The following is a 20,959-nucleotide window of genomic DNA, read 5'->3' as shown; positions in this document are numbered from 1 at the left end:
CAGTCTGGACTGGAGGAATAAAGTTGAGCCTGGGAAACAGAGAGGCATTGTGGAAGGTGGTTTATTTTTCTGTTTGTTTCTCACCATTCTATTCTATTTTTAATCGGCAATGAATTTGATCAGTTTTCCTCAAGTCAAGTCAGTAACTGGTAAATGATATCCCTATCTTTATCATGACCCACAAGCTTTTCTATCTTATTTTCTCCACCGGCCCTGTTGAAGGGGAGTGAAAGTCGCTGGGTGAGCATCTGGCAGCCAGCCGAGATCAACCCACCACGATATAACTATATGGATTCGATTTTCCACATGACTACTCTAGGTGCTTTATGTTGTAGTGTCACATTGCCCATCACTGCGTTGGCGTTACAGCCTGTCAAAGGAAGAGGGAAGTTGTTGGGGCAGGGAAAAGCTGCTCCAGGAAGGAATGGCTGGGCAACCAGAGCTGGGGCGACAGCACTGGAGAAGTGAGCAGAGGGCTGGCAGTACAGCCAGCCATGGGTGGCTCCGCCAGAAAGCACAGCATTGACACAGCCCAGTCTCAGCAGTCACAGAAAGGCAGGGCTCAGAAGGGCTTGTGTACAGTTTGTTGCAGCCCCAAAAGCCACTGTGCTCTGTCTGAAACTAAGCCTGAAAGAACAGACTTGCCTTCAGCAACACCGAGGGAAAAAGGAAGCAGCTCTGTAAATCCAAACCCATTTGATGTCTGTTCTGTCTGCCTTCATCATTTTGAATTTCTCTAGTGGAAAACATGAATCAGTCTTGTTTATGTTCTAACAAACTAAGACTCACTTTAAAGGGCCTTTTAATGTTTTTTTGATCTACTTATTGCAAATTAAAGACTTAGATGAGGGCATCTGTGACCCAAGATCACCATTATACAGTTCCTTGATTAGCACAGATAAATGTATATAATCTGTTATGCACTAGAGTATTTGTCAGAAAGTGTAGAAATGGACCGTGTGAGATTTTCTATTGTATGGCATTTTTATAAATGATGGAGGTAGTCACTCGTTACTAAATACATACATAATTTCAGTATAATAATTTGTATATAGTCATGAATAGCAAGCAGAACAATCATACAAGTTTACTTCCATTTCATTAATGTTCAGGATTATGGGTTAATATGTAAACAATGCATATGGTAGCTGTGACAACAGGTTATTAGGAAGAAATAACAGGAAGCTTCAAAGCAAAATTCATTAATTATTTTTAAATATACCTTTTTGAGCCTTTTTAGAAGACAAGAGTAAACAGAAAAACTATAAAATATATTGAGATAGCTATTATTATTTTAAAATGCAATGTCATTATGTAAACAAAACGGATAAAATTGTCTTTTCTTGTTTGTAATTCTACAAAGCAAATAAATGTTTCTGCATTATACTATACATATATGTACCTCTGAGACCCTCTGACTCAGTTTTAACCAACGATATAAAGAAAATACAGCTCATAATAGGCAGCAGCTGCAGGGATATGTTCATTAGTTAAACACTGACAGATTTGCCATTTTTCCTTTTCAGGTTTGAACTGTGAGTTTAGGCCTTGCGAGGCCAGCAATCCCTGTGAGAATGGAGCTGTGTGCATAGAAGAAATGAATTTGGACGTTTTTCCCCTTGGATTCCAGTGCCAGTGTGTGAAGGGCTTTGCAGGTCCACGTTGTGAGATCAATGTCAATGAGTGCAGTTCTAACCCTTGCCTCCACGGATACTGCTATGACAGTGAGTTCAGTCTGATTACTCAGTTTAATGTAGAGTAGTCTTTCTGTTGAAGCGTCTGCAGCTACTGAGCTGCTCTGGGGAGAAGAGTGGATAATTTACTGAAATTTAGCTTGTCTGAAGCTCCGGAGCCAGCACCAGGAGGATTAGTTTTGCCAAAATGCCTCAATTCCTGGCACCGGGGTTTGTGTGTTCAGGGGGTCAGAATTGTAGCTAATGAGAAATTTTAATGAGATTTGTGCTATTTCTTTTGATACCTAAATTAGCCAAGCATATCTTATGTTGTGCATTCAATACAAGAATATTGAGGTTCTGAAAAGGAGCTCATGGAGTAGATAGGCAGTATATGTCATAGTTCTACCAAGTCCAAAAACTGCGTTAAATATCAAACTGATGCAAAATTGAGTGTCTGTTTACTATTAAGCACCTTCTGTCACCTAACTATGTAACTTTCACTGATACATATACTTAAAAGTTTTAAAAGCAATCTGATGATGAATCACTCTCCTATTAATATATTCTGTCTGGATTGGCAGGCTAACATTAGTAGCACCTGTTTTGCATAGAGTACTTACTGGAATGTTTTACTTAAACCTATCAGACACTTTCTAGGCTTAGTAAACAAAAGTAAAAGTGGCAATTTTCCGAGAATCTTATAATGCTAGCTGGAAAGTAGAATGATGTCTAGAGGTGATGCAGTCAAACCTGCATGAAGCTGAACTATCAGAGATTTTTCTAGCTGAATTTTGAAAGCCTCCAAGGATGGATAGAAATTCCACAAACTCTTTTAGACAGCCTTTTCCACTAATGTACTACTCTTGTAGTGTTAACCCCACCCAATCCCATCTGAATCTCATAAACTGTAACTTTTGGCCGTTGCACCTTATAATATTATATAAAACTACTGAGAGGAATTCACTTCTATCATTTGTGCAATTGCCCTTGAAATTATTTTTATATAGCTTTCTAATTATTAACCCTTCCCTTAAGGAACTAACAAAGCAAGCCCAGCTGTGTCAACTTTTCCTCATAGGTCACATACTTCAAGCACTGAACAATCATGTTTGTCTTCTGTTACATCTCTCTCCTATGTCCCCACATCCCTTTTAAAATTAGAATGATTCAATAAGCTTTCAGAAATCTATCTTTTCATACATGTGAATAAGATGAGCAGCTTCATATTTTATCTAGTAAAGACTACTTCCTAACAAGTTTACAGATATTTTCTCTGTCCTCTACATTAGCTCAGAGTTATTTTTCAATTGGAATTTAGAGAGCTGCAGTAAAGTTCTGCAGTGCCAGATCTTTTAGGGATAGCTTGTCTTTGTGGTGCCTCCGGATTTGAGTTATATCATGGACATCTTATTTCCTCTGAACTATGTGCAATGGCTGACAAAAACTGGAATCTCGAGGAAGCTAGGAAGTTCTCAGCAGTTGAATAGTACTACTGCTTCGAGGGACTTCAGACATTTAAGGAATACAACAGCAGATAAGTGTACAAACACAATGGCAGAATAGATTCCATGGTAAATCTCAGAGATAATGAAGAACACAGGGACCTCTTTGAGATTAGAATAAATGCAGACCTGCAAGAAGTTGAAATGTTGTTTTCACAAGATGTAGCACTCTAAAGATTCCTCTCCATTTCGATCATTAATGATGAAAAAGAGAGAGGATTCATATCATTAACTAGTTAAGATTAAAATGAAGCATGGAAATACATCATAGGTTGAGCTGCCAAATTCAACTCAGGCAAGTTTTCCTTTAATATAGTGGTATAATATGAGGCATTTTTTACCAAAAACAAGCCAACAAATAAAACAATGTTTAACTGCACCATCTCATTTAGGCACAATACCAAAGATAAAATCTTATGTATTTTGTGTACAGTTTTGTGAAGGAAAATTATTCATTAGCTTATAAGATGCTATCACTTTTCAAAAGCTAGTAATAAGTCACTGATTGATAATTCTTATGCCAAGACATTTGACTTGTTTCAGTAAGATTCAGTACAGTAATTTGCTTTCATATTAAAAAGCTGTTTTGAGATATTGCGTATCACTTATTTCAATTTTTTAACAAGTCTACACCTTTTAGGTAAAACCAGTCTAAATCTTTTCCAGATGGTAGACATAGCTGTAAGTTACTTAATTTTACTACATTCAGCTGTTATTCTAAAACCCTTTTAGTACTAAAATACTATGTCTGTTACAGTTGTCGATGGCTTCTATTGTTTGTGCAACCCAGGATATGCAGGATTGACATGTGACCAGGACATTGATGACTGCATAATCAACTCTTGTGAAAACAATTCTACATGTGTTGATCTACATCTGGTTAGTAGAGAACATTTTTAACTAAAATGATTGCTAAGTTTTATTCCTGAAATCCGAAGCACCCACCAAAGGTCCTAGAATCCTTGCTGATGCAGTCAGCACAACCCAGTGATTCAGCTGCCCGTCTTGTAGATGTCTACTTTGAACTGAACTACTCAGTGGATACCACTGACTGTACAGCTAAGCTGCATTAGTGGTGAAGCAGGCATCCATGTTTAGGTGTCTGCATTTCCAGCTGAATCCTATCCCAGAAGCCCAGAAGTGTGTGAGAGATGAGTGCATTTCTGCATTGATAGTTTCTTCGGTTTTGTTGGTTTGCCCTTTTTTTTCCTTCTTAGTTCATACATAGAAAAATTGCAGTTCTTTCTGACAAATCCTGGTGGAAACCCACAGCTATCACTTTTTCCTAAACTTGAGCAGAAGTTACGTGCTTCAAGAGAATTTTCTCAAATTCTCTACTCTGATTTCCAGAGTTGTTTCTCCTTTTCACAGTTAAAACATTTTATGCATTATAGAATTTTTTTTTGTAAATATACTTCCAGAACTAGTGAATGCCTTGGACAAAATTAAACACTTGATATGGAAACAAGAGAGTTTGTGACACTTTTGTTCTTGTCTTTGGATACGATTGCAAATGTATATATTTTTACCAGTAGACTGCAATTAATATTTCAAGCTCTGGACATATACCACCATCTTAAAATCAGGCTAGACATCATTCCAGAGATTAATTTTATGCTCACAAGGCATGTACTGTCTTATCCTCCATGAGATTGTGTGGTATATGTAGACATTTCAGGTATTATGCCTAAATGCAGCTGACGCTTTAATTGAGACTGATAAAATGGAGTTGTATATGCAAAAGTTTAAAGAGCATCCTTCCATAAAAATTAAGATATCAGAAATGGACAAAATTATGGGTTCTTTATAAAATAAACATATTGTTCCACCAAGAATGTCTGCTGGATCTTCACTGAATGAGTTGTAGTATTTTGTTTGCTTGATTCATTTGTGTTTGTTTTTGTCCTGCAGTACCTCTACATTGCTCATCTTCTTTGTCACAGACCTATGCAATTTTGTTTTAAATGGACTGTGATGTGGTAAATCAGTGAGATCTGTGCAGACTCACTCTTTCAGAGAAAGCCTGACATTAAACAATCTAATCTATGTGGATTCAGTTACTAACTACAGAAAATAAACACTGTAGAAACTCAACATCAAGGTGTCATTTTAGACCTTGGATTTGATCTCTTTCAGACCTCAATGGGTTTCTCAATGTAGTTTACCTATGTCATCAACATTACAGTAAGTGCTCATACTAAAATGTTCATTTTGATGTTAGTTAATGCACAGATAATAAATTCTCAGTATTTTTTACTAGAAGACTGTTCTTTGGCATTTTTGATAGTAATGTAATTTAGTACTTAAAAAAAAAGGTAAATACCGAATGGGCTCTGCTAAATTGAAAAGTTAGTATCAGCATATTTTTAAGACAAGAAATAGGGAATTGCTAGTAGTTTTGTTTTGCTATAACAATAATAATGCATTGCTATTCAATATTTATACTTTCTTCTTCTCTGTTCTTCTCAATATTATATTTACTTAAACTAAAATTTCTGATATAAGTTTCTGAAATAACTTTCATGTGGATCATCTTTTAAGTTGAATCCAGAAGGGGACATAAAAGACTTACTAAGTGATTGCATTATTCAGTTCATGTGCGACTATATTATTCCACATACAATTTTCTTCTTTTATTGTATTCAGTATCAAAGAGTATTGAATTTCATCCACATCAAATGATGCCATTTTATACACTAAGATTTCTTAGTGAAGAATGGGAAGAGGATTAATGAATTAACATATATTCATAAAAATGGAAGAAGTCCCATTCGCTCTTCTTCAGCCAGAGCAACTGTAAAAGAAGAGATATTGAAGTAACAATCCCCTAGAGAAGGAATTTTTAACATTAAAGGGTCTCCTCCTTCTCCTCTGAAATGTAATAAACTGGGGAATGGGGAGCAACTGAGGCACAATCAAAGACTTATAAACAGATGGAAACCTCAGGAGTTTCATAATGTTTCCATCAAAGACAATTTTCTTCCAAAGATATATTACATTAGCCTTATTATATAAGTCAAGGACCAGAGATCTTAATGTGAGAAAGAATTAAAATATACACTCTAATTGCTACATATACTTCACAGTATTTACCTTGGCTCTGTAGGCAGTTGGTTGCATTAAGCAATTGGACCATGGGTTGAGATCAATATAGATGAAGTACACAGAGGAAAAACACAACTACATCAGCTTAAGGAGGCTTCAATTTTCTTCTGCCTCTGAGAATTACAGTCACTCAAGAGCTACTATATACCAGCACAAGCCACTGTCAGTCATATTAGGCCCTCTGGTGGCTCAAGAATAATTAATTGGCTAACCTTATGCTATTATTAAGTTCCATTTTTCTAGGTCAAAGTGAGACAATTAGCATTGCCGGAATGACACTAGCAATACATCTTCTTCCTCTTCGATATTTGTAATGTGGTATAATATAGAACCTTAAAACTAGATCACCATATTATCTTAACAATGTATCAGCAAATATAGGCATAAAAAATTACTCTTGTGTGGTGGGTTGACCCCAACTGTCAGCCACTCACTCATTTGCTGTATCTTCTCCACGGGACAAGGGAGATAGTAGGAAGGGCAAAACGAAGAAAGCTTGAGAGTTGAGATAGTTTAGTTAGCAAAGGAAAGGCGAAGAAGAAAGAAAAAAAAAAATCAAGTGATACAAAGGCAATCACTCACTACCTTCCATGTGTACACCAATGCCCAGCCAGTTTTCAAGCAACGACCACTTTCCCAAAACCCACCTCCCCTTCATTCTTGTTACCATGCATGAAGTAACATAGCATGGAATATATCTTTGGTCAGTTTAGGTCAGCTGTTGTGATTGCGTCCCTTCCTGGCTTCTTGTGCACCCCCAGACTACTTGCTGAGGGAGCAGAATGGGGAAAATAAAAGGCCCTGATGCTGTGTAAAAACTGGCCAGCAGTAACTAAAATGTTGGTGTATCAACACTGGTTTGGTCACAAATCAAAAACAAAGCACCATACAGGCCACGATGAAGAAAATTAACTCCATAACAACCAGATCTACTACAGAACAGAATTCTCCAAAGGGGTTGGTTAAACTTGATATGAGGAAATCACAAAAGCTGGGTTTGTGATGCAACTCCTGATGTGTTAAAAGGTCTCGTTTGCAAAATCTGTCTGTAAAATATTTATGTAAGGTGTTTATGTTGGTCAGTCCCACCAAGGACATGGCCCCCTTCATTCTGGTAGAACCAAAGGGATTAGTCTTTCTTTCTAGGTGACGTATTCAGAATTTTAAGGTTTCTCTATGATTCGAAGATTCTCAATACCATAAGATTCCCCCCCAAAAAAGTATTTTTGGTGCTAATATAAGACAGAGAGTGAGCAGCAGCAAGAAGGGTAAAAACACAAAATGTTTCACCTAACTAACTAGAGAGAGAAGCAGAGACCCAGCAACTGTATTCTCAAGATTTTAGCACTTGAGTGCTCCAAGACTGTATGCCAAAATGTAAGGGTAAATATTTACAACTGAGGACTCGAAAAACAATGTGTGATTTTCTCAGATAAAATTTGGGACATCTATTGTTTATTCAGTTCCCGAATTTTTTCATATAGCAAGATGGCTGGGCATTGTATTAGTCACATGTGTTGTTAATGAAATAGAGTGTTAAGTAGTGACAACCAGACATACAGCATTAACAGATGATTTTTAAAAAATAGAAAAGTCATCTTACCAACATATCAACTTTCTTCTATCTTAAACAATATGTGACAAATTATAAAGCGTTTGCTATAGAAGTATAATAGAAGAAAAAATATTTACCTATTGCAACTAATCTGAGACATGAGTAAGAGGAACCAATTAGAGTAAATACTTCCTTCATTAGGTCACGTAGGCCAGGAAAAATTAAAAGCTGCTAATACTTCTATTAGCACAGATACCTATCCTACATATTCTCAATTATAGGTAATTTCAACTAGAATTATCATCTTGTTTTGTAGCCTGACTATAAAAAAATGAAGATACTGAAAAAGAAGATTGATACTGGAAAGGTTGGTCTGATGCTAGTTGTCCTTCAGAAATCAATTATATTTTTTAAAAAATCATGACATAGTCCTGATTAAGCTCTAAGTGACTGATTTTACTGTAATAAGAAACATTTGGCCAGTCCTATGCAAAACAGTATGAAATGTCAGATTTACATGAATCAGAATTTTTTCAATTGTTCAGTCAAACTCGTAGATCAAAATACAAGCTAGTAAACAGTAAGTAAAAAAAAAAAAAAAGTAATATTAGCTTCTGGCTGTGTTTACGGTAAGGCAGAGTTTACCCAGAGTAATTTTCAAATTCTTCTAAAAAAAGTTAAAATAATTAATTCAAAGTATTATATAAAGTTTAGATGTTATCCTTAGTAATTTTATATGAGATCAGATGGAACCCATAGTCTATATAACATAAAACATTATTTGGGGGTATTTGCATTAAAAAAAAAAAAATAATAGTAGCTCTACAGTAGCTCTGACTTTAGTTTTTGCTTGTACTGTTCTGCATGTCAAAATATAATGCAAATCCTGACACTTTACTGTATATGGATATCCATGCAGCAAATTATAATAGATGTTTCTTCAGAGCTTTGTTTCTGGAAGCTATTGTTTCCGTATACTAGCCACATAGTAAATTTAAAAAAATAAACTGTAGGTAAAGTTATAGTTGCATAATAGCTCTTTCAGTGCAATCCCATATCATCCTTGTGGTTAACTCTCTATCACTACTTGATTGAAAACACTGTTATTTCCCATTCACCAAAATGTAATGTTATCGAATTGAGCTCTCCATACAATAACAGAAGATACTGCCAATTTGAACCTAAAAACCCCAGTGATTACTTGTTCAGTTTCTGTTTTCAAAGTGGCAGAAAATAAGGACTCATAACAAGGTGAAATTCAGTAATTCAGGTCTTTTAGGAACTTACATTTTGTTTTATACGGAAGGTTTATGTGAAGGATGGAGAGATAATACTATTAAAATTTAGAATTTTTTAAATAGAAAAAATATTCAGAGCTAACAGATAGGAAGTCTGTTCCACAGATCGTATTTCAAGAGCTTAATCCACAAGTAGGTTATCTTATTACATAAATTGTGAAAGGAAGATTAATTGGAAGGAGCTCTGGCATTGAGAACTAAGGTACAAAGTAGTAGTTAACTGTGAAGAGCCTATGTTACCCAAAAGAAATTAAGTCAGGTCTTTGGACTAACCTAAGATAATTTCCTAAATTTGTCATCCACTATTCATTTCTATTTAAAACAGAATCTAAAGTACTTTCTGCTAAATAGCGAGAAGATTATTCTTTATCTCCAAAACTTATAATTTATTTTAGAACATGCAGAGATGCTCAAGGTGTGATGAAGTAACAGATACTCAGGAGGCTCTCCCTCCTGGCTAATGACAGCAGATGGTCTGACACTTGAAATGGGCATAAAGACCACATAGGCCTGTATCAATGAAAAATTACCAGATTTCTGTGGTAGTGGAAATTCTCTAAGGTCTCAATAAAGCAAACAAGCTCTGCCACTGAAATTGGTCTGAAACAGTACTTTGGTTTAACTAAAGGTCAGACCACATACCATGAATGACATACGGTATATAGCAAGCAATAAACTCCCAGAATTTCCCAGTTGTACTTGATTTAAACTTATGCATCGACTTCACTGAGAAAATCCATGTGCTAGAATTCTGAATGTGCTGTTTGACAAATCGGTTTCAGATTACCAATTACGCATCCCAGAAAAGAGCTATGCAGCAACTGGAGTTCGCTTAAGAAATTAGCAACCGCAACCGTAGTTCTGCAAACGAATATTGCTAATACAACTCACTGTGCTGCCCTGAAGATTTGACTTGCCATCCCTGATATATTTAGTCTTCAAGCTATATTTATTAAAAAAAAAATGAACAGTGTCTTTATAACCCTTCAATAAAAGTATTTTGAAAAAGGTCTAGTGAAATAATTCCCTCTGTCTTGCACTACTGAGCTAGTGGATAAAGGAGTACACAGACTGAAAACTTCAGTATGGAGTGTACTCCTTTGTACTCTAATAAGTCCAGTTGTGTCAAAGACATTGGAATGCATGAAATTAATTATTGATTTACTGACTTAGGATGATGTCCTTAATATTCTTCCGTGAAATTATACAATGCTTAGATAAAATTACGATGTCTTACAGCTAACTCATCTAACTGGAAGTTAAAGTCAGCAAACAAGCATGAACTTTCCATTTATTTGCTTCATTTATTACTTTATTTGAAAATGTTTTAATTTGATTTTTTGAAAGAAATTGCAGACATACATGAAAATTCTTAGCTTTAATCAACAATGTCAGTAAATACCAAAGGAGTTAAAGCATTCTATTGTCTTTCATAAACTGAATTTGAAATACTCTACAGAACTGAATAAAATGGTTACAAAGTGGAGAAAAGGGAAATTAAGAGGAAGTTAAAGATGGGCTTTCCAATGAGACTTGTTAACAGATGGCAAATCAATGAGATAAAGATGCAGGAAGGTGGTCCCAGATGGTGTGTTGTAGGTTCTGCCAGCAGCAAGGCAGCTGGACAGAGAAAATCAACAACAGCAGAGAAATAAGTGAAGAACTCAACAACATTAGGAACAGGCTGGAGAACCATGGCCTGTTTGTGGAAAACACAACCCTAAATTTTATTTTTGCATGATATAGAGACTAACATTTTGTTTGAGGTGGAATATTAAGTCTTTGTAGCTTTGAAAGCATTAAAAGACTGGCAGTGGTATGGAGACTTGGGACTACAGAGGCTTCATTGACTTACAAGGAAGAGAACTGTACACAACAGGATTTAGCCGCAGAGAAGTGGATACAGTAAATTGTCTGTATTTAGTAAATTCATAGAGCAGAAGGTCATGGAAGAGTATGGGTCCACAACGAAATTACTCTGAAATAAGTTAAATGATGAAATTTATAGGTCATCAATCAGTCTTTGAAAACTTTCCACATACATACATGTCTTTACCATACAGCATAAAAGAATTAAGATTAAATTTATTTTTCAGTAAAGGGATGACAAACTAATCCTTTTACAGTGGGATAAGTCTGAGTATCAGAACAATTACTGAAAAGGAGCTCTCAGACTGTAATTTCACACCCCAATTTTTATTGCAATATGTCATTGTCCCTAAAGTAAATCTAGATGATTCTGAGTAGGAATTTTTAAGCTTTATCTACATCCTGTTCTGAGAACAGCATTGCTTATTTTCTAGTGATGTATTTTGTGACATTTATCACCAAGTAGCTATGTATCTTGTAATCAGTTACTTCTTATTTGAAGACACACCTCCATTGGCTTCAGTTGCAGGTTTTGAATGTTCAGCGGTTCCGAAAATCACACCTTAAGCTGAAAATTCAGGAAAAAAAAAATTAAAAAAGAACAGGAAGAATTCATTTCTACCTATAAAAACATACTTGCTAGGGCAAACCAACTTCAGCTAAAGTATAATTTATATAAATTTCCTTAGGGTAACATTCAGCTGAAACCATAAAACTAACCCTTCTTTTCTGGTATCCTTCTTTATTCTAAGTACAAGTGAACAGAAACAAACATATTTCCCTTTTCTGCACCTCTAGAGCAGACCAGATTCCTCATGCTCTTTTATGCACCGAATGAAGTGGTGGAAAATTATATAATCCATGTAAGTAAAGACTCTTTCATGATATTTAGCTAGAGAGAGGCTAAATCTGATGAATCGTAAAAACCCCTTAAATCTGGCATTTCCTAAATTTTGAGTGCATATGATCTTGCACCCCCTACATTTTACTTTTAGCCTACATTTTTATATGAAATAAATGTAAGGGATCCAAATCATTATATGGATAGGTTTTGGTAAGGAAGCCATTTTCTGTCACCCATATAGTAGATGTTTTTCACTCTTAAATGTGAGCAGGTGCTACAGAGATTTGCGAGAGTTTCTGAAAAGCACTCAGCTCTGGCCTTGCTCTGGTCCCACTGTAGGTGACAGAAAAAATTGTTGTTGACTTCAGAGCTCCACCATTGAAGTATATGCTAATTCCAGGGTCAGTTTTCTGTGCAGTGGCAGACACCTGAGGTGTATTGATGCTTGCCAGTCAAATCTTTTACCTTCTTTATGCAAAAAAACCCAAAACTGTCCAGAATACTATTTATAGGTTATCTTCTTCACAAGTATGGTATTAAAGGATAAAAAAATCTAGGATCTAAAATACCTCTGACCCCAGCTTGGCCTCTGTCTTTTTCTGTTTGCTACAAAATATTCCTGTTTATAAAAATGGACTCCATCTGTTTTCTCTTTCAACGAAATAAAAGATCTTACCCAGAGATACCAAGTTTCCAGTGTAAGTAAATTTGCCTACAATATCAACTCTTCTCCAAGAAATTCAGAAAGGGAAAAGCATCAGACATGTAACTTCAGAGGCACTACTGGCTGCTGTTACAGTAAACTGATAATCAAACATTAAACAAAATCAAGTCTTTGGATAGTCCTTCCCTGGCAATATGATTCATTGATCCTACACTATCAACTCTGCCAGTTACTGTACTGTAGTCAACAGGAAGTTTGCTATTTGGGCATCCTGAAAGCAGCTGAAAGCTGAAAGAAGCTTAAGATGTCTGATGATTTTTGATCGTTGCCTTTGCTTGACTTTTTCAGAAATTATGGCCAGGCTTCAGACATAGTGTTGTCCATTTTCAGTAGAAGATTGGTTCAAGATAGAAACATTTATAATGAAAATTTTATACTGTAAAGCAAAGAACTGAGGTGGTAGCAAGATGGAAAACATCAAAATGACTGTACAGGAAGATATTTTTCTAGTTCCAAAGGAATGGCTTAGATAGATATCCTGGTTTTTTTTCTGGGGTAGGGTTGATTTTCCTCCTAGTAGCTGGTATAGTGTTGTCTTTTGGATTTGCAATAACACTGATAGTGCACTGATGTTTTAGTTGTTGCTAAGTAGTAGTCAAGGACTTTTCAGCTTCTCACACCACTGTGCCAGGTGCCCAAGAAACTGGGAGGGAGCACGGCCTGGACAGCTGACCCCAACTGGCCTCTTGGCTGCCGTGACAGACACCGCTGACTCAAACTGAGCTGCTGTCAACCAGCACCCCCAGATCCCTTTCTGTAGGGTATATAGAGGGAGGGGTCTTCTCTTTTGCTTAAAGAATATGAAATCATTTTGTACATGACTCAAACTGTTTGCATTTCTAGAGAAAGTCTGAATGTTACTTCTACTCATCAATTATAAATTATACTATGCTGTCTCTTCCTTAACAAAATAAGTTCTGAAGGAATAAAGCCTCTTCTCTCTGTTTGTATAATAGAATGTGAAATATTTCACATGAAATATGTACAACCGATAACCGTGTTTACCTGCTTGTGTTCGTCATCCACAGGCTAGAAGGTCATTTGCTAATTTTAGTAGGTCTCTCTAGCTGCTAACCTCTGTTTAGAACTACCTTCAGGCTTGCAAAAACTAGTTGTCACTTGGCATGGAAAACAGCCCATAGAAAGAATGTCTACCCCACTTTTTTTTAGTTACTTGCAAGTTCTGTGATCTGCCCTCCTTTAGATTTTAAAATTCTGTTCCAGGGACTCTGACTGAAAAACTAAGAGTGAAAAGCCAAGCTTCTGATATACTTTCACCTTGACTAAGTGGCTGTAAAGGCATACAAGAATGGGCACTAACAGATAGTGCCGTATGTGAGACTTGACATGAGACTGTTTTTATGGCTGAGTACATACCTAGGGGAGCATGTGTGTGGAAAGCACAGCTGGAAGAACTTAGCAGAGGATGCTACCATTCTTTTTCTTCACAAATGATATATTTGACATTGTTTAAAAGATCTTAATAAAAAAGAAAGAAAGAAACAAACAAACAAAAAAACCCCTAGTTCTAAGGAATCTCATTACAAGACCTTTCTCAATTCCAGTATACTATTCTAATCTCATTAGTGAGGACAGATTTTCATGTCAAGAAAAAACTTACCTTCTTAATACATATGTTGATCTTAAATAATTCGAAACATCATTTATCAACAATACATAATAAACATTGACTTATAGCTATTAATGTTTTCCTGATTCATCTATAATTTGTTAAGTCCCTATTAAGCTATTGTCATATCAGATTTCACTGTATCACTGTTTATTGTCATTTCTGAACCCTCATATTGGATTATTACCCTTTCTCCATGCTGAAAACCTTCTCTCTGTTTGCATACCAAATTCTGATATACCCTATGCCATGTACTCAGTTAAAATCTGTGATGAACTTTGTTGGTGTTAACTCTGCCTTTCCCCTTGATCAAGATACCGTTTTGCTGCACAGGTCTTATGTAAAAAGGGTATTGCCAGACCGTGTGACAAACAGATGTTTTTACAAGATTATATAAAATATTTTTCTCAGGAAAGAAAATAAAACTAAAGTAAACTAAACTAAAGTAAACTAAACTAAAATAAAATAAAATAAACGTCTATACATTTAAGCTGTTTCAACAGTGAAGAATGTGATAACCTATTTATTAAGAAATATAATTTGTAGTATCCAGTTATCCAGAATTTTCACCATCTGTTTGTGCAGACTTAAATTAATACATATAAACTAGAAAGACCTTGTGGTGTTCAGTGTTGACAGCCAAGTAGATTAGATTCTCTCATTGTTACATATCGCTATAGTTTCACTCAGACTATCCACACAGCACAGTGTCTCTTTTGTTACAAAAAGCTATGGCATCAGTTGGAAATTTATTTCTCACAGTTTCAGGCTCTGTAAGTTCTCCTTAACTGATAAAAAGAACCCAAAGTTGGTCATGTACCACACAGTCTGTAAAACAGGTTTTGGAGGGAGGGCCAAAGGCATCGGATAACTTTAGGATTTTATGAGAGGTTAGTCTCATATGTAGTCAATTAACTGATTCTTTTAATGTTACAAAGTCTATACTGTGATAAAAACATGTCAAGGTGCCTAGCATATTGATTAATGCACATGAAGAAGAGGGTTTTCTATCATATCAAAATAAAATATTCTGGAATATTTCTCATAAGTAATACTTTCCACATGGACACTAATCACTATCTAAGTCACAGAACTCTATCTCGCCTTTTGGCATAGAAAATTGCTTTAAATTTAAAGCATAGAAATTGCTTTAATTAGACCTAAAATTCCAAAGGTCTCAGGCTAGAGATAATGTTTCTTCCTGAAAAGGTGTGATCACAAGAGAGATTCTGGAAATACAACTGCTCAGATTAGCTTAACAGGCTTCTGAAGTGGCTTTTTTAACACTGGGCAAACTGTTTAATAGCTCTCTGCTTTAGCTCACTAATTTAGAACAAATGCAAATCCAGCTTGATTGCTTCATTGGGAAAAGTTCTTGCTCACAGTTCTGAATTTCATCCATACATGGTGGATTCAACTTTAGCTAATTTGAGACTAGCTCAGTTTTCTTGCACCAAATTGCCCTGTAAACATTTTTTTTTCTTCTTCCTTCTATGCTACAGTCTTACTAAAATTTTTCTTTGAAACAAATGATTTCTACTTGTTTCCATCTTGTAAATCAAGAGTAAAAACTAACAAGAAAAAAAGCCTAAATACTTTAAAGTGTCTTGCAGGGTATATCTACACTGGCATTTTAGTTTATATTACAAGGACACTTCTGAAGCAACTCTCCCAGCGATACCCACCTACTGCATATCATTTGCATTGTGGAGAAGACTTGGATGACGCAAACAGGATTTCCCTTGGATGAAACTAAACCAGAAAATGCTCTTCACACATGCTTATAATGGGCTCCAATCACTGATTTTCCATGCATGGGTTTAGAAAAATCTATTTTAAAGTAAAACCCTCAGAACCCAGGTAGTGTGTATGTTGAGTCTTCAGTGCCAACTGTTTTCAGAGATTCATTGCTATTGATGATTGCTAGTGCAGACACAGCCATATTCATTTGAAGTTTCATGAAAATATAGCACAATTTATCCAGCCTACTTACATTATATTTTATATTATTTGCCTTTAAATTTATAGAATTTACATAAATTGTATGCCATGGAGGTTTTAGGAGATGTGTGTCATGATAGATATATACTCATGCACCAATACATTTATTTTACCACTGATATTGTTACGAAGGAAATTATGTCAGCCAGCCAGTCTAGAAATATTATTTTATTCCATGCGTGCACAGCATGTACCCTCAAATGCTCAAAATGATGCTTAGATTTAAGCCATGCAATTGCTGAAAAACTGTGTGAGTCTGAAATCTACCTCATGAAATCCATTTCTGCTGAAAGCTTTTTTTCTACAAACAGCAGTGGTGGTTTCTTGCATATCTTCCATCTCTGAATTTATTTCACTCAGCTAGACTGAACAAAAAGATTCTGTAGGCTCTCAAGACTAACACTGCAATACATTTCCTTTGATTCCCTAAATAATATTTTTCTAATGTATTAGGTTCAGTGTTGATTATATATTCTATAGCAAGCTCAGCAATGAGTAACAGTAACATGACAGTAAACAAGAGCAAATAACAAAAAAGTCAGATGGAAACCTTGAAATATTATTTCTGCTATGTTGCAGTACCACATAAGCAAAAATATCAATATGTAATAAAGAAAAAACAGGTTATTTTAAAAAATAACTAATAGGGGCCATAACCAAGTCCTGCTAGGCAAATTTTATATTTTGGCCTATATATTTCAAAAAAAACCAAAGAAGATGTCCCTTTAAATAGTTTAAAATTAGTCCATATTTTGCAGTATTATTTATTTCTTTATTCATTATTATTTGTTCCTTAGCCTGTTTTTCTTATGAAAATGGAAAAGAGGAAACTGAGGAAGAGCCCTGACAATTTATCATGTTCTAGACTACATTTGAGACTGAGTTACTTGTCATAAAAGCCAATTGTTCTTATCTTTGTATCTAATCTATGCTCTTTCAGAGAGGACTTTTCAAACCAAAGATAAACTCTGGTTGTGTATACTCTGTTTTATTTGGATAACATAAAAACTTGAATATGCTGAGCTATTGCCCAGAAAATGTAATTTTCAAGATTGATTTATAATAGCTTATATTTTACAAAATAATTGACTGTGATAGCACTAGGAAAACATTACATTCATTCAGTGAGTAAACATACTAACTGATTTTGGTAGGACTAGTAGGGAATCGTGAAAATAGGACATTACATCATATTAGAGTTTGACTGAAATCAAAACTCTTGACCAAAATTGCCTTTCAAAATAATGGTGAAAGCCTCATACTATTTCCTAATTACTCTCCCTTATCAGTTCAAGTTCTGCCTTCATACTTGTTTTCAACTGACATTTAGTGGTCCAGTGTAAGGGCTGCAAAGATACACTCTCACATACACTGAGTCAGAATATGGAGTTACCCAAAAGCTTTCTGAAAGAGTAATTATATATGCATTTGCTTCTTTGAGGCATGCTACCAAGACTTTAAAAATAATTAGTAATAGGCATCTGCATTACCTTATTAAAAAACCCCAAACTAAACCTAAGCAAAGCCAAACCAACTTTTTTAGAGGTCTCTGCTAACATTTTGAATAATTTCTGGATCTGATTATACTAAGGAAAAGACTTGATATATTGCATAAATGCCTTATTTTGTTTGTTCTAGTACAGCTTCAACACCAGCCAGAAATTCCCTGAATGTCTCAATAAACTGTGTTTCCTCCCAGATTAATTCTGTTCTAGTCAGATGTCACTTCCCTCATATTTCAGTCCAGTACTTTTCCAGGTTCACTTGTATAGAATAATGTTTATAGCTAAAATGGATTACTTGAAACAAAAACTTCACCATCTTAATGTAGACTCATTGGCTACTTCTAAAATAGTAAATCGGATAATGTCAGAGCTTGTTCCCTAGCTTTAACATCAAATGGCCTGGGACATCTTGTTGCCTAAGCATTTTTAGCAAACAAAATAGGGTGGCTGTGTTCTGGTTACTAATGAATGTGCGTATAACTAGCTAATAATTGATTCCTGGTTCCACTTCTCCCATTTTGTGCTTAGAAGCTCCCAGCACAAGAGGACACAATGCTTATGCTTTTTCATTTATTTCTGAGAAGCACCTACCACGTTCTGAGGCATAAAATTATAAAAATGCATTTAACTTTCCACAATTCCAGTTTCCCTCACAGTCACTAATGGTATTTTATGTCAAAATTAACGTCTGAATAACTAAGTTGTTAAGCTACTATTGTTCAGCCAAGTAATACAGTAAAATGTTTTCTGGTTTGTGCAAAAGTATTATTTTCATATCAGGTTCTTAAATGTCAAGCATTAGCACCAATCAGTCAGATTGTAAAAACTTTGTCATAAATCATTATAGTTTTAATCTATTTTCACTCTTACAGCAGGTTTAAGTTCTACCAACATGTGATTTACTAATCCAATGGGTCAGCAGTTGGATAAAGAACTTGTGCCTGCGATCGATCCCAGAAGTTTGCAAACAAAAAAATCACTCAAAAATAATTAAAAAAAAAACCACCTTACTTGTTCATTTCACAATCTCATGCTGTTTATTTCTCTTGTCACTCACAGGAGATTTTAAGTTGTATGTTTGTGCTTTAAAATTATTTGTGTTTTAAGAGTTCTTTCTGAATGGTTTACAATTGTGTTATTTCATCTATAGTCCATGACTTGACTTCTAGTTTTGCCAGTTACTCATTACTTACAACATCTGCGTATCATGAACCTGCTTCTTTTTTTTTAAAGATAGGTGCTACCTCACTGAAATAAATACAGTGATTTTTAATGCAAAAAGTAAAGATAACATTTTATTCATGTCACTAGTGCTCCATATATAATGCTTACTGATACTGAGTGATACTTTCACTCTTACAATTTCTTGTCATCATCTGCTGAGTAACATCCTGCCAAGATGAGATTTCACCAATACAGAAAGAAATCCCATAAGAATAGTTCAGATATCTCTATTCTGTCAATGATAACTGGAAAAAGTTATTTAATGTCTGCTGCTGCCTCTCTCTTCCAGTCAAATAGCAAAACTGATTGATATGACAGATTTAAAGTCCCATAATTTTTAATTAGCATTCTCTTTATATATACATATCTAATGTAGTCTACAGTATAAATGGCACTGCAATTGCCCTGGGTTAAATACTAAACTTAATGTTTGATTTTCACTCATTCACACCTGCTCCTTGGAGCCATGGAGTGTCTAGAGAGGAACATGAAAGACTGAGATACAAGAAGAGACCCAAAATACTTCACATTCCACCTGTGTTTTCTCCCATTTTTCCAAATGGTTCCTCTAATCGGGAAAATACCCATTAATACTACGTTTGGTGGTTTGTTGGGGTTTTTTTAAGTATTATTGTTAAGGAATTACTAGACTTTATCTAGCAGAAACAATAAAAGAAGAAAATATTAGGGAATTTCTTCTGAACTCCCCTGGAGTTGAAACCAAGAAGTAAACGAAACCTGGAAATAATTTATGAATTTTATTGGATTTTTTAATTTAATGAATATATAGAACAGGTTAACTGCTCTGGTAGCAGATGAGGTCCCCTGATGGTTTTCTCCCTGATTCCACAAGTGAGAGAAAGGGCTTGAGGAGTTGTGGATAAATCCTGTTGGTCAACAACTGGTCATGTATCTGGTGTTGACAACAGGGTTTCATCTTTTAGAATCATGGGATCCTTTCTCAGGATTGAGGTTAAGAAGAGATGGGATCCAGTTGATCAAGTGAGGCAAAAGTATCTTTGCCAACAGGTTTGCCAACCAAAATCAAGTGAAGAAGTGATGGACTAGGTTGTCAAGCAAAGGATGCAGGCAAAGTAGACAAGATAGATCTCCTCATCAACAGGCTAGGGCTGCGGAGGGCTCACCTCAGTCTGTGCACAAAAATAAGGAAGTGCCAACAGGACAGCATTTTTGCACCATTCCGAGAAATGCACACAACTGGGTGCCAATCTGAAGTACCTGTACACTAATACATGCAGCACATCAGCAAGTAAAGAAGACAGAGCTGGACTCTTCTCACCACACAGTGGTGCCCAGTCAAAGCAGCAAAGGGCACAAACTGGAATATTGACAAGCCCATTTAAATGTAAGGAAAATCTTTTTGCTGTAACAGTGATTGGACACTGGAACAGGTTGGCCAGACGTGAAGTATCCATCCTTGGAGATATCAAAAACCTAACTGGACATGATTCTGAGCAGCCTGCTGTAGCTGACCCTGCTGTGAATGGTGGAGGTCCCTTCCAGTGTCTACTGTTTCATGATTCTGTAATAAAGAAGCTTGATTCCTGTATCTGATCCAAGCCACTTACAGTTTAATATATATCTTTCACTACAGTGATATAAATTCATATGAGAATTGTGTAAAGGTACAGAAAAAAACTCATATAATAGAGCCCTAGAATTGCATTGCAGAAATACTATACATTAAGAATTGATCAAAAGGTGGTTCACATCTGTACTAATCATTTAGGTGGAGAAAATTATATTGACAGAATGTGACACTGCATTATGCCCATACAAAAATGCAGTAGTAATTTATTTAACAACCACTTCACTTGAGTGTAAATGAATATAGAAGGATAGGAAGTTCAGGTTCGTCTGGTTCAGTCTTAGAGTAAAAACCATTTAAGATTGACTTGTGCCAGAACAAGACCAGACTTTTACTTATTAATGACATATTATAGATGAATTTAGATCACATTTCTATGCTTTTCTTACTTAAACAAAAAATAGTCTGTAAATGGAC

The 20,959-nt window shown here is 35.5% G+C and overlaps 1 protein-coding gene across 1 annotated transcript in view; it reads left to right on the top strand.

The window, feature by feature from the left end:
• The window catches only part of EYS (eyes shut homolog), an 826,250-nt gene that overhangs the window by 271,418 nt on the left and 533,873 nt on the right, over window positions 1-20,959 (top strand). Inside the window, exons 19-20 of the mRNA XM_065631328.1 lie at window positions 1,527-1,724; window positions 3,936-4,057. Coding sequence (XP_065487400.1) covers window positions 1,527-1,724; window positions 3,936-4,057 — 320 coding nt within the window. The remainder of the gene's footprint in view (window positions 1-1,526; window positions 1,725-3,935; window positions 4,058-20,959) is intronic.

Source organism: Caloenas nicobarica, chromosome 3, assembly GCF_036013445.1.
Source record: "Caloenas nicobarica isolate bCalNic1 chromosome 3, bCalNic1.hap1, whole genome shotgun sequence".
NCBI lineage: Eukaryota > Metazoa > Chordata > Aves > Columbiformes > Columbidae > Caloenas > Caloenas nicobarica.
Note: the sequence above shows the minus strand (reverse complement) of the source record. Positions and strands in the feature narration are given on the sequence as shown.